Below are 11,418 nucleotides of genomic sequence, written 5' to 3' on the forward strand. Positions count from 1 at the left end.
AATGATCTCGCTCAACAAACAGGAGTTATAAAAGCCATGATGTCAGCGCTCATCTGGAACCGAGAGCACACACAAAACCACACCCTAACAAACAAACTCACAAAAAGGCACACATGGAGAAAAACATGACACACAGGAAGGGGGATTGCCTTGCAGATAAATTGCCCCACATCCCCAAATTCTTTGCTCCGGAGGAGGGATTGCTGCAAAGTTGAGGCAGTTTGCTTGGATAATTTTCCACCAACTGGCTCAGTGAGCTGAATTTATCTGGTTGTAGAATTCAATTAAAATCCATTGAAATGTATTTCTATAGCGCCAATTCATGAAACATGTCATCTCAAGGCAATTTTCCAAAGTCAAATTCAATCAGATTATACAGATTGGTCAAAAAAATTCCTTTCTAAGGACAGTCGTCTGCATTGTTGATGGTTTTGCAGCAATCCCTCATACTGAGCATGGATGAAGCGACAGTGGATAACTTCGTCTGATTTGGAGTGCGTGTAACTGGATTGGGATTTTATATAATTGGATTGTAATGGATTAGGTTGAACATGTATGCATATATCTGTTGATTTTATAAAGTAATTTGATGCGACATTTGTTGTGAATTGGCAGAGGGGTATGTGGGTAAGGGGTTAGGGAGGGGCGCTATTTAGATCAGCTGAATCTAGCTTAATTGTTTAAGAACAGCTTTTAAGTTGATGTCGTTGAAGAAGCAGTTTAGAAATGTGTTTGTATTTTGAGTGAAAATGGGTTCTTTGTGTGGCACTACCGTTCTTAGTAGTTCTTCTATTTCAACAAAGTGTAAAAAGTGCAGCTACATGTCTAAGCTTGAGTTTTAGTTGAGTTGAGGTTCTAAAGGTCTTGCTCCCATTCTAAATCTCCAAGCTGCCTCAGCGTTTACTGTGGACAGATGATGCAGTCAACTTTCATGCTGCTCCCCCTTGACCATACAGGGACGTATGCAGGATCCTGAAATGACTGACCAGCCGCAGCAGGTGAGGCTGTGGAGCATTTCCTCCTGAACAAGAACCGTCAGCACACTGCAAAAACGGATCTAAAAACAAGTAAAATGTTTTTTAAAGTTAGTCTATTTGTCCTTGATTTGAGCCAGTAAATAAAATTATCTGTCAATGGAATGAGTATCTTTACCCCTAAAATAAGATAATTAGACATCCTGCACTTGAAATGAGATGATGGAGATGAATTGTTGCTATTTTAAGTGGAAAAATCTTATTATATTGGCAAATAGTCTTACTTACCTGCTCAAATCAAGGACAAATACATTAACTTCAAGAAAATGTTACCTATTTTTAGTTCCGTTTTTGCAGTGCACCGGCATCCCCCAGGGGTGTGTCCTCTCCCCTCTCCTCTTCTCTCTATTCTCTAATGACTGCAGACCCGTCTGTGAAACTCCTGAAGTTTGCAGACGACACCACCGTCATTTGTCTGATCCAGGATGGTGACGATTCTGCACACGGATAGGAGGGAGATCGGCAGGTCCACTGGTGAAGTTAGAACCACCTGGAGCTTAACCTGCTCAGGACAGTGGAGATGATGGTGGACTTCTAGACAAAAGCCCCCACACCCCCTTCCCTCGTAGGTGTAGGGTAGCTAACTTCTCTGCAGACCCCACTAATCCTGGACATAAACTGTTTAGACTTCCAGTTTAAACCAGCCGCCATACAGTTTCTTACCCCAGGCTGTTTCTCTGATGAACACTGACGTCCCAGATCGAATCTACATCAAATATTTGCACGACTTCAACCATGTGCTGCTTTCCAGTAGAACAACTCTATAGATATATATTTATAAAAAATGATTACCCCTTTCATGTATTTATATAGAAAATGTCTTCATCATGAGCAAAGTGGAACCAAATTAAGATTCCTTGCTCGTGTCAGGCATCAACTTGACGAGCAAAGCTAATCCTGATTCTGTTACCTCAGACCAGTAGATCAGTTTCTTCTCACCTTACCTGATATCAAATGTAAATTTAAGGGCTGCTTTTTTTTGTCTTGCAGCCCTTGAAATGGGGAATGACACACTGTTGTATCAATCATCATCAATCAATCAATCATTGACTCTTATTTTTGCCACATAATTTAACATAATATCAAAGAGCCTTTGATAATATGTGAAATGTTCTTTGACTTGATTAAAATTTTGTTTTATTCCCACCAGCCGCCATATTGGTACTCCCTATTTCCCTCCAGTAACTAGGGAATATGTGCGCTACAGCATCGAAAAACGAGGATTTTCTCATGTTCAGGGGGGGGCTTAAGACTTTTAAAATGTCAAATGCCATATAGTTTTATGTTATGTTCTAAAACTATCAAGTACTGAGAAAGTCATGTGCTGAAATATTTTGCATTTTATTCATTTAAATATATATATTTAACATTTATAAATATATAAATAACAATATACAAAAACATATATTTACATATGTGTATACATATACATATACACATACTTATATATACATATATATATACATATATATATATTTAATATGAATAACATGTAAAATATTTCAGTACCTAATTTCCTAGTAGTTGATAGTGTTAGTACATCCACTGACTGTAGAATTACCTGTGAAACGTTTTCACACAGCCAGAAAACTGCTTGTTGTTGCAACCAAATCCTATGGGATTCTGTGAGAGTAGGGAGTAGCAAGATGGCGGCCAGTGACTTCAGTTTTTCGGCAAAATCAGCACTCCAGTGTATTATATAGCTCAGTGGATACACCTGTCTGATGCCGGGTCATGTGACCCAGCTGGGTCATCACACCTGCCTGAGGACAGACAATGTGACCAATCTTGGTCATGTGATCATTATTTTGAACAAGTTTGGACCCGTAAATCTCTGTCCCAGCTTGATCCACACCAGGGGTGTCCAAAGTGTGGCCCCTGTACTGATTTTGTGCGGCCCTCCACCTGCATTGCAAAATATTTTGGCCAAACCAGCGCTGGTGGCTTTTTTGCAGATGGAAACTTTTTTTTTATTTTTAATTAGGGTAAATTTATTATAGACAAATGAAAATCTTCCAATTGAACGTTTAATTGAATGTTCGGTACAACACCAAACATTTGTCTTGTCTTAAAATTATCAAATTTTGTTGCGCAGGGTTAGTATTTTTGGTTATGTTATTTATTTTTATTCTTTTTTTTTTTGGCCCTCAAGCGCTTTCGATTTGACAATTTTGGCCCAATAGCCAAAAAGTTTGGACAGTGCTGGTCTACACTGACTGAGATTTGCGTAGAGCCGTAGACCATATTTCATCCACCCTAAAATATAGTAATATAGTAATATCATCTTTATTGTCATTGAAACATACATTACAACGAAATTTGTTCTATGCTTTTAACCCATCCCCTTGGGGAGCAGTGGGCTGCCATGTGCGGCGCCCGGGGAGGAATCTGGGGTTAAGGGTCTTGCTCAGGGACCCAGAGTGCAGGCAGTGGGGATCGAACCGGTACTTGCATCCTCCTCTGAGTGCAAGCGCGCTGCTCTAACCACTCGGCCAAGTGTTGGCCTTATAAAATAATCCTGAAGGTGAGAATAAACCCAATTTCCTGCGGTACAAAGTGCACAGCTGACCTGATGAAATAACCGGGCCTAAAGCTGTAGGACTTGGTTCCTTTGGGCGCATTAAAAGCAGATCATGGTTTTAGTGGCACAACATCCCCGTGTTTCTGCCAGGAGCTGACAGAAACGTGTTTGGGTCGGTCCAGTTAGACCCGTTTCTGCTTGATCCTCTCCATTTCCTGCGGCGCTGAATAAATTCAGAACCACGTGTGTTGTAACTCTGATCAACCGAACATCTGTGAATAAATTCACATCTATGAGGACAAAAACATCAAACATCCGAGATTAACGTTGTTATTTTTGACCTCATGTTTCCCCGATTTAATTCTGGAGCCCAGTGAGGCAGTCACTGTTTCCTGTTTTTAACCAATGACGATTCTCGGGTTTATTCGCAACTCAGGAGACATTTTAACATTTATATCTACATAGTATCAATGTTGTGGAGTTACAGGTTGTTATAGCATGGAAACACTGGGTTGATAGACTGATGATGAGGGTTTTATGTTATAAATAATATCAAACCGACGGCCAGGTGATGACCTGGCAGTTTAACATCAGAGTAAAGGTTTTTTCTGAATGCTAGATCTCGGCCCATCTCGGTCATTTATAGATGAGCTACAACACAGAGTACGTCTCAAACTCACGGCCCGCGGGCCGAATCCGGCCTGTCAAGGCAATTTGTCTGTCCTTCAAGAGCCAAAAAGGCATATCATGCATAAAGTACAGCATATATACTTTTAAAGTGTATAAAGTGGCTAAAACTGTGCTTCCTGTAGCGAATGTTCTTGCCACTGGATGCCAGTTTTCCCACAACACATTAAAACAACCCAGAAATTTCCAAAAAGAGAAAAAGTGATGCAGCATGACGGGAGTTTAAGGTGTAACTCACCACAATATAATTTTTTTTTGCAGATAAACTGTATAAACTGGACCTAAAGGTGCTACTTTTATGTTGCTGTGCATTTTCTTTATCTTTTTATGTGAACTGGAATGAAATTATGAAATCAAAAGTATTATCTATACACGTGCAACCGGCCCTTTTAATGACTTCATGATGTCACAGTGGCCCATTGGAGAAATGAATACGCCATATTCTAATTTTATTGAGGGATGAAGGAAATCACTTTGGTATAAATTACTAAGAAAAAAATAGAATCATGTGTCTTTCTTATTGTGCGTTGGTCTGTTTTTTGTTTGTTTTTTTGACATCTCTGGGTGTGAAACTGTGTGAAAACTCTCCATCACTTTTTATTTGCTTTGTACTGTAATTATTTAAAGGGAATATTCATTTCTGGGTGCCAATACATTCAGCATGAGGAGATGGAAACGGAAGGCTCCCTGATGATACAGATGATACAAAAATCTTTGATTTAATGAAGGGTTTGCAAAATTTAAACTGAGTCTTTAGTTGAAAAATAAAAACTAGAAATGAAAATGGGATAAAACCAAAACCTACACATTCAGGCGTAGAAAAACGAGTATAAAATTGTTCTGAAACCTAAAATTGTTCATCGCTTCAAATCTTTTCATATTTTACTTTACTTTATGATGACAAGAGATCTGTATAAACATGCAATTAAGTCTGGAGTTGAATAATTTGATGTCTGTTAGGATGTACGTGTGTAAATTACAGAGAACAGAAAGTTATGTAAGTCTGTATAGTCTGTTGCTATAAAAGACAGAGCCATTGAGCCACTGTGCAGCTCTTTGAATTTGTGTACTGTGTGATAACGGGTGTGTTTGGGATGAGTATCCCTTATTTTAAGGAAAACACAAACATTATTGTTATCCCCCATTAATTATCAAAGGTGTTGGTGTTATTCTAAAATACTAAATATTTTTACATGGACTTGGACTGCCCTTGAATGTTGCTCCTACATTATTTGGACCATTGCTGTTACAGCTGTTGTTATTTAGTTTGTTTACTTTAGATGTTCAGATCAGACCAGAATTTATTTGTATCATCTGACAATTATAAACTGAATATGGAGGATTACTTCGTCTCATACTACTGTATATCAATGCTGATGACGCAGGGCTTTATATTTCTGTGTCACAGTGAGAACATGGCCCACTACATTCACTGACCTCCATGATAAAAAAAAAAGTGTTTTTGGTTCAAAACTGGGAAGCTGAGAAACCAAAACTGAAGCAGACTCAGTTGGGTTTAAGAAGAAAAACTTTCTGTTCTGATGAAATCAGACCTGGTTTAAAAACATGTCTACAATAAAGGGACATAGAAAGCGTGGTGCATGCTTTTACTTTTAGTAGGTCAGATTGTCGCTTCATGCATGCTCAGTATGAAGGATTGCTGCAAAGCCATCAACAATGCAGACGAATGCTGCCTGGAGAGACTTGATGCAAGCGTTCACACTGAGCCTGGTTCTGGTTCTGCTGGAGGTTCTCCTCCCAGTTAAAGGGGAGTTTTCCTCTCCACTGTCGCTTCATGCATGCTCAGTATGAGGGATTGCTGCAAAGCCATCAACAATGCAGACGACTGTCCACTGTGGCTCTACGCTCTTTCAGGAGGAGTGAATGCTGCTTGGAGAGACTTGATGCAACCTGCTGGATTTCCTTAGAGAGGAAACTTTATGACCAGTCTGTATAATCTGGTTGAATTTGACTTTAGAAAGAGCCTTGAGATGACATGTTCCATGAATTGGCGCTATATAGATAAAATTGAATTGAATTGAATTAATATAAAGGCATCAACAGGTGGCTGTGGCTCATTCACAATGCTGCTTCCAGAGTCCTGACCAACACCAACTAAAAGAGTGTTTTAAATCTTGTTACAGCTCTTTAAAGTGCTGGTTGGTTTTGGGCCTAAATACATTTCAGAGACCCTGCTTGGGCCTAAACCATGTAGGCCCCTCTGGCCACCAGAGACCTCATCACTGTCACCGGCCGAAATAAGGTGAGGAACTATTTAGTTTCAACGCTCCTCAGCGCTGGAACCACCTGCCTAAAAACCTGAGACGTGAACAAACTGTTGGCTCTTTTAAATCAGGACTAAAAACATCATTTACAGCAGCTTCAATCGTTACTTTATCAGTTATACTCTGTTTTAGTTTATTATTATTATTATTTCATTAAATTTAGTCGTTTTATAGTAAGTAAGTAAGTACAGTAAGTAAAATTTATCTATATAGCACTTTTCTAAGATAAAAATCACAAAGTGCTTCACAGTAAAATACAAATACAAAACACAGTATACAGCAATACTTAAACAGCATAATAAAACAAAATAGAAAACATACAAACGAAACCATAAAACCACATGTCTAATTAAAAGCCTGCTTGAGTTTCATATGTGTGATTATGGCTCATGAGTCTATGCTTTTATATGCCTTAATGGTCTTTTTCATGTATCATTTTAATTTTTTTCTGTTCCCTCACTGCACAAAGGGAGCTAAAAGTAAGTAAAAGTAGAATTTTCTTGAAACGAGAGTATTTGTCCTTGATTTAAACAGGTAAGTAAGATTATCTGCCAATGGAATAAGATTTTTGCACTTAAAATAGGAACAACTCATCTCCATATTTTTTTTTCCATGTGCAGTAAATCTAATTACCTTATTTTATTGGGTAAAATTACTCATTCCATTGGTAAATAATCTTATTTACCTGCTCAAATCAAGGATGAACACAGTAATTTCAAGAAAATGTTATTTACTTTTAGTTCCCTTTTTGCAGTGTTGTTGTTGTTTTTACCCCATGAATGAATGTTGCTACACAAACAAGCGCTGCTTCTTCAGAGGTTTATGTTCTGTACCATAGGATATGGTCAGAAAACTTAAAAGAGTAAATGATCTTTTTGTTCCTGTGTCAGTTTTTTTTTTATTATGATTGAAGTTATAAGAGAACTTTACCATCTGGGAGAAAAGTTTGCCGGTTTGTTTTCCTGCCACGGTAAAGCTGCCGCTCTGAGCGATCGGGACATGATGTCTGCGGCAGAGTTTTTTCAGCGCCGACCCGGCGGCGTTTTAATGCTGCATGAGGATCACTGGAAGGTGTTCATGTTAATGAGACGAACGCGGGCCTGTTTGTTCGTTTCATGTTTCTGCTCATGAATTAAAGCATCAAACTTTCAGCTATAAAACATGAAAACTCTGAGCTGGAGCGTCACAACACCCAGCAGCTCAACTGAGATCAGATCAGATCATCCTGAACCAGAGCCAGAACTCATCCCACGGCAGCCATGGACAGAGGTAAGACCTGAAGATCTCAGGTGTTTCTGGTGGACTTTAAACGCGACATGTGTCAGGTTTACCACGAAAAATTCAGATGTTTGTTAGAGTGAGGCTGCTGATGCTCACCTGTAAGCGCTCACCTGTGTCTCCCAGCCATCCTCCTGCTGTCAGTCATGTGCCTGGGCATCTCCTGCCAGCCAATCACAGACAACCAGCGCCTGTTCTCCATCGCCGTCAGCCGAGTCCAGCACCTCCACCTGCTCGCTCAGAGGCTCTTCTCTGAATTTGTGAGTCTCGGGGAGCTCCTCAACCGTAGCTACGGTATCAGTGTTTAACCCGAGTACTGACCGTCACTTCTGTGTACTTCTGTGTACTTCTGCGTATCAGGAGAGTTCTCTGCAGACGGAGGAGCAGCGGCAGCTCAACAAGATCTTCCTGCAGGATTTCTGCAACTCGGATTACATCATCAGCCCCATCGACAAGCACGAGACTCAACGCAGCTCTGTCAGTACACACCACAGTACTACAGAGTACTACACACTACTACACAGTTCCACAGAGTCCGGCAGAGAGATAAACTGTCTTACACAGCAGAATCACGCAGTACTACACACTGCTATAGAGATTACACAGTTGACGGCTCTTCTTCTACTACTCTTTGTAGAGCTAACAGCAGTGTGACCAGGACTCTTGTTGGGCAACTTTTTCTAAAAATGCGTGAAATTGGACTACCTGCCGAGGACAGGTAGACCAAAATGGGGACGTCTGGTTATAGTGGCGGTTCTAGACCAAATTTACCAGGGGGGCCAAGGTGGGGTCAGTGTTTTTTCACAGGGGCACAGAACAAAAACATAAAAAAACAACAATAAAATGGCAATATTTAACTGTGGAATAATATTAAGTGAGCCACTTGTGGCTCTGGAACTGCAGGTTTCAGACCCCTGATCTAGCAGTTGAAAACTTTGCCCCCAGCTCAATACAGCTAAAGCTAAACGTGAAACATCTTAAGTTTTAAATTCTTTTTAAGTAGAGTAAAACTAAATAGGTAAAAAAATTATAATAATATTGGTCAAAGTGACCAATCAGTTATGGTTTCTTTGCCATTGCAAATAATTATGAGAAGTGTATTTAATATCATGTCTTTAGTACAGGGGCCATAACAGGGGCCAGGACCATTTCTATTGGGGCATGGGCCCCTGTTTGGGCCCTGTCTAGAACCGCCCCTGTCTGGTCACCCTATTCCACAGGAGAGGAGCCTGATAGCTAAAGGATCTGCCTCCCATTCTACTTTTAGAGACTCTAGGAACCACCAGCAGACCTGCAGTCTGAGAGCGAAGTGCTCTGTTAGGAACATACGGGGTAATCAGAGCTCTGATATATGATGGAGCTTGATTATTAAGGGCTTTTTGTTCACTCTGGATCTAACTGGGAGCCACTGAAGAGATTATAAAATTGGAGAATCACGATTGCTCTTCTTAAGTCTCATCAGAACTATTCTGACTCACTTGCTGCATTTTGGGATCAGCTGGAGGCTTTTCACAGATTTATTTGGTTATACTGAAAACAAAGAATTAGATTTGGTCTAGGTCTCTGGAACCCAAAACAGGAACAATAAGACAAAGACCAACAATGACGAGAAGCAATCAAATCAACTTTATTTAAAAGGCACTTTCAGAACATCAACATCGGACCATTGCTGCTGGACACGGACTAAGAATAAGGTTCTGAAGCTGGTGTCCTCATGTAGGTCCTTTGGTTCTAGGGTCTGGAGCAGAAAAGGGAACAAAAATTAGGTAAAATGTTCTTGACATGAGTGTTTTTGTCCTTGATGTGAACAGATAAATAAGATGATCCGCCAATAGAATGAGAATTCTTACCCCTAAAATAAGATAATTAGATATATTGGACTTGAGATGAGATGACAGAGGTGAGTTATTTCTTATTTTAAGTGCAAAAATCTCATTCCATTTGCAGATTATCTTATTCACATGCTAAAGTCAAGGATTAATACACACATTTCAAGTGAAATGTACTGACTTTTAGTTCCTGTTTTGCACTTTTTTGGTTCTAGGTTCTGAGGCAGCTGTTTACCCTGCTGTTAGTGGAGCGGTTCTAGGTCCTGAACCTTTTACTGATCTCGTTTGCACTGATTGGTTCTAGGTTCTGAAGCTGCTATCGATCTCCTATCGTTTGGTGGAATCCTGGGAGTTTCCGAGCCGTTCTCTGTCCGGAGGCTCTTCGCCGAGGAACCAGATCTCCCCCAAACTGTCAGAACTGAAGACGGGAATCCTGCTGCTGATCAGGGTAAGGAGACACAATGATCAGATTAAAATTGTTCCTCTAGGGGGCGTGTTACCTGTGAAACTGACCACCTGACCTTGCAGGCCAATCAGGATGCACCAGAGATCTTTACGGACACCTCCACCCTCCAGTTGGCGCCTTATGGAAACTACTACCAGAGTCTGGAAGCTGACGAGTCGCTGCGCAGAACCTACGAACTGCTGGCTTGCTTCAAAAAGGACATGCACAAGGTGAGGAAGGGGATGTGACGTCACGATGATGTCACAATGACCTAAAGATGATAGAGTGACGACAGCAAGGAGGAAATGATGTCTGTCTTTGCAGGTGGAGACTTACCTGACCGTGGCAAAGTGTCGACTCTCTCCAGAGGCAAACTGCACTCTGTAGCTCCGCCCCTCCCGTGTGTAGCCCCGCCCCTCCCGTCTGTAGCCCCGCCCCTTCTATTAGCGTAGATTCTGCTTGACGGTGTGCCGGTCCAGTCGAGATCAGGAGTTCTGACCTCAGTGTGATGAACGCTGCCAACAGGAAGTAATGTCAAAGCGGGTGTATGTAAAATAAAAGTGTTTTCTGTGTTGCATTGAACTCTTGTTGTTTTCTGAGAACCTGAGTGGATGTGTGGAAAATGGTCTTTATGGGGAAACTATGGAAACTTTCACATAGAACAAGTATTAATGCTCCTCATCTGGTTTAAACAGAACTCACTCCCTAAGTCCAGGTGAATTATTATTCTCTAGTTAGTAACTGAACCTTTTTACCCGCATTAAATCCAGAGCTACCATATTTCCAGTCTGAATCCGTCTATCTAAAAACCTAAACCATATCGTCTGGACAAAAAGGCCTCCAGTGTGATCTTAGAGTTGGAGCATCTCGTCTCCACATGCATCTGCATCTCCAACCTCTCAGAATGACCCACCCAGAGCAACATTAAAACCGAACTTTAAAACTACGCCGCATCAGCACCACATATCCGGCCTCTGTGTGCAGGGTAAAAATCCCAAAAGGCAACACATGTCCCAATCTAAGGACATTTAAGAACAAATGAGAATCAAGGTCATAGACATCAGTCTGGAAAGGGTTACAAATCAAAGTCTTTGGGACTTTGGAGAACCAGAGAACCACACAGAGTTCACAATTCAACTATTAGAAAGAAAGGTTGGGCAAAAATGGCCTTCAATGGGGGGGTTGGGGGGGTTCCAAGGCCAAACCCTCTGCTGAACACAAAGGCCCGTCTGTGAAGTGCCTCCTGTAGATTAAAGAGAATGCACCAAAAGAAGCTGCTCACACCTCAGAACAGGTGGAACAGTAAAAAAAAAAAAACAGTAAAAAGGAGGAATGTGGG

The 11,418-nt window shown here is 40.8% G+C and overlaps 1 protein-coding gene and 1 long non-coding RNA gene across 2 annotated transcripts; one reads left to right on the plus strand and one right to left on the minus strand.

Moving 5' to 3' along the window:
- The first annotated feature begins 7,713 nt into the window (after positions 1–7,713).
- On the plus strand, positions 7,714–10,504 carry gh1 (growth hormone 1). Its single transcript, XM_012872083.3, has 6 exons — positions 7,714–7,796; positions 7,932–8,065; positions 8,166–8,282; positions 9,939–10,082; positions 10,163–10,309; positions 10,404–10,504. The coding sequence occupies exons 1-6, from the start codon at positions 7,787–7,789 to the stop codon at positions 10,464–10,466; spliced, it is 615 nt and encodes a 204-aa protein (XP_012727537.1). The 5' UTR covers positions 7,714–7,786; the 3' UTR covers positions 10,467–10,504.
- On the minus strand, positions 9,423–10,489 carry LOC110369117. The gene is made up of 4 exons (XR_002428720.2): positions 10,416–10,489; positions 10,156–10,287; positions 9,870–10,073; positions 9,423–9,543 (listed from the first exon to the last, which is right to left on the minus strand). It is a non-coding gene; the product is annotated as an uncharacterized LOC110369117 (long non-coding RNA).
- Positions 10,505–11,418: the final 914 nt, after the last annotated feature.

This window comes from Fundulus heteroclitus, chromosome 16 (assembly GCF_011125445.2).
Source record: "Fundulus heteroclitus isolate FHET01 chromosome 16, MU-UCD_Fhet_4.1, whole genome shotgun sequence".
In the NCBI taxonomy this organism is placed as follows: Eukaryota; Metazoa; Chordata; class Actinopteri; order Cyprinodontiformes; family Fundulidae; genus Fundulus; species Fundulus heteroclitus.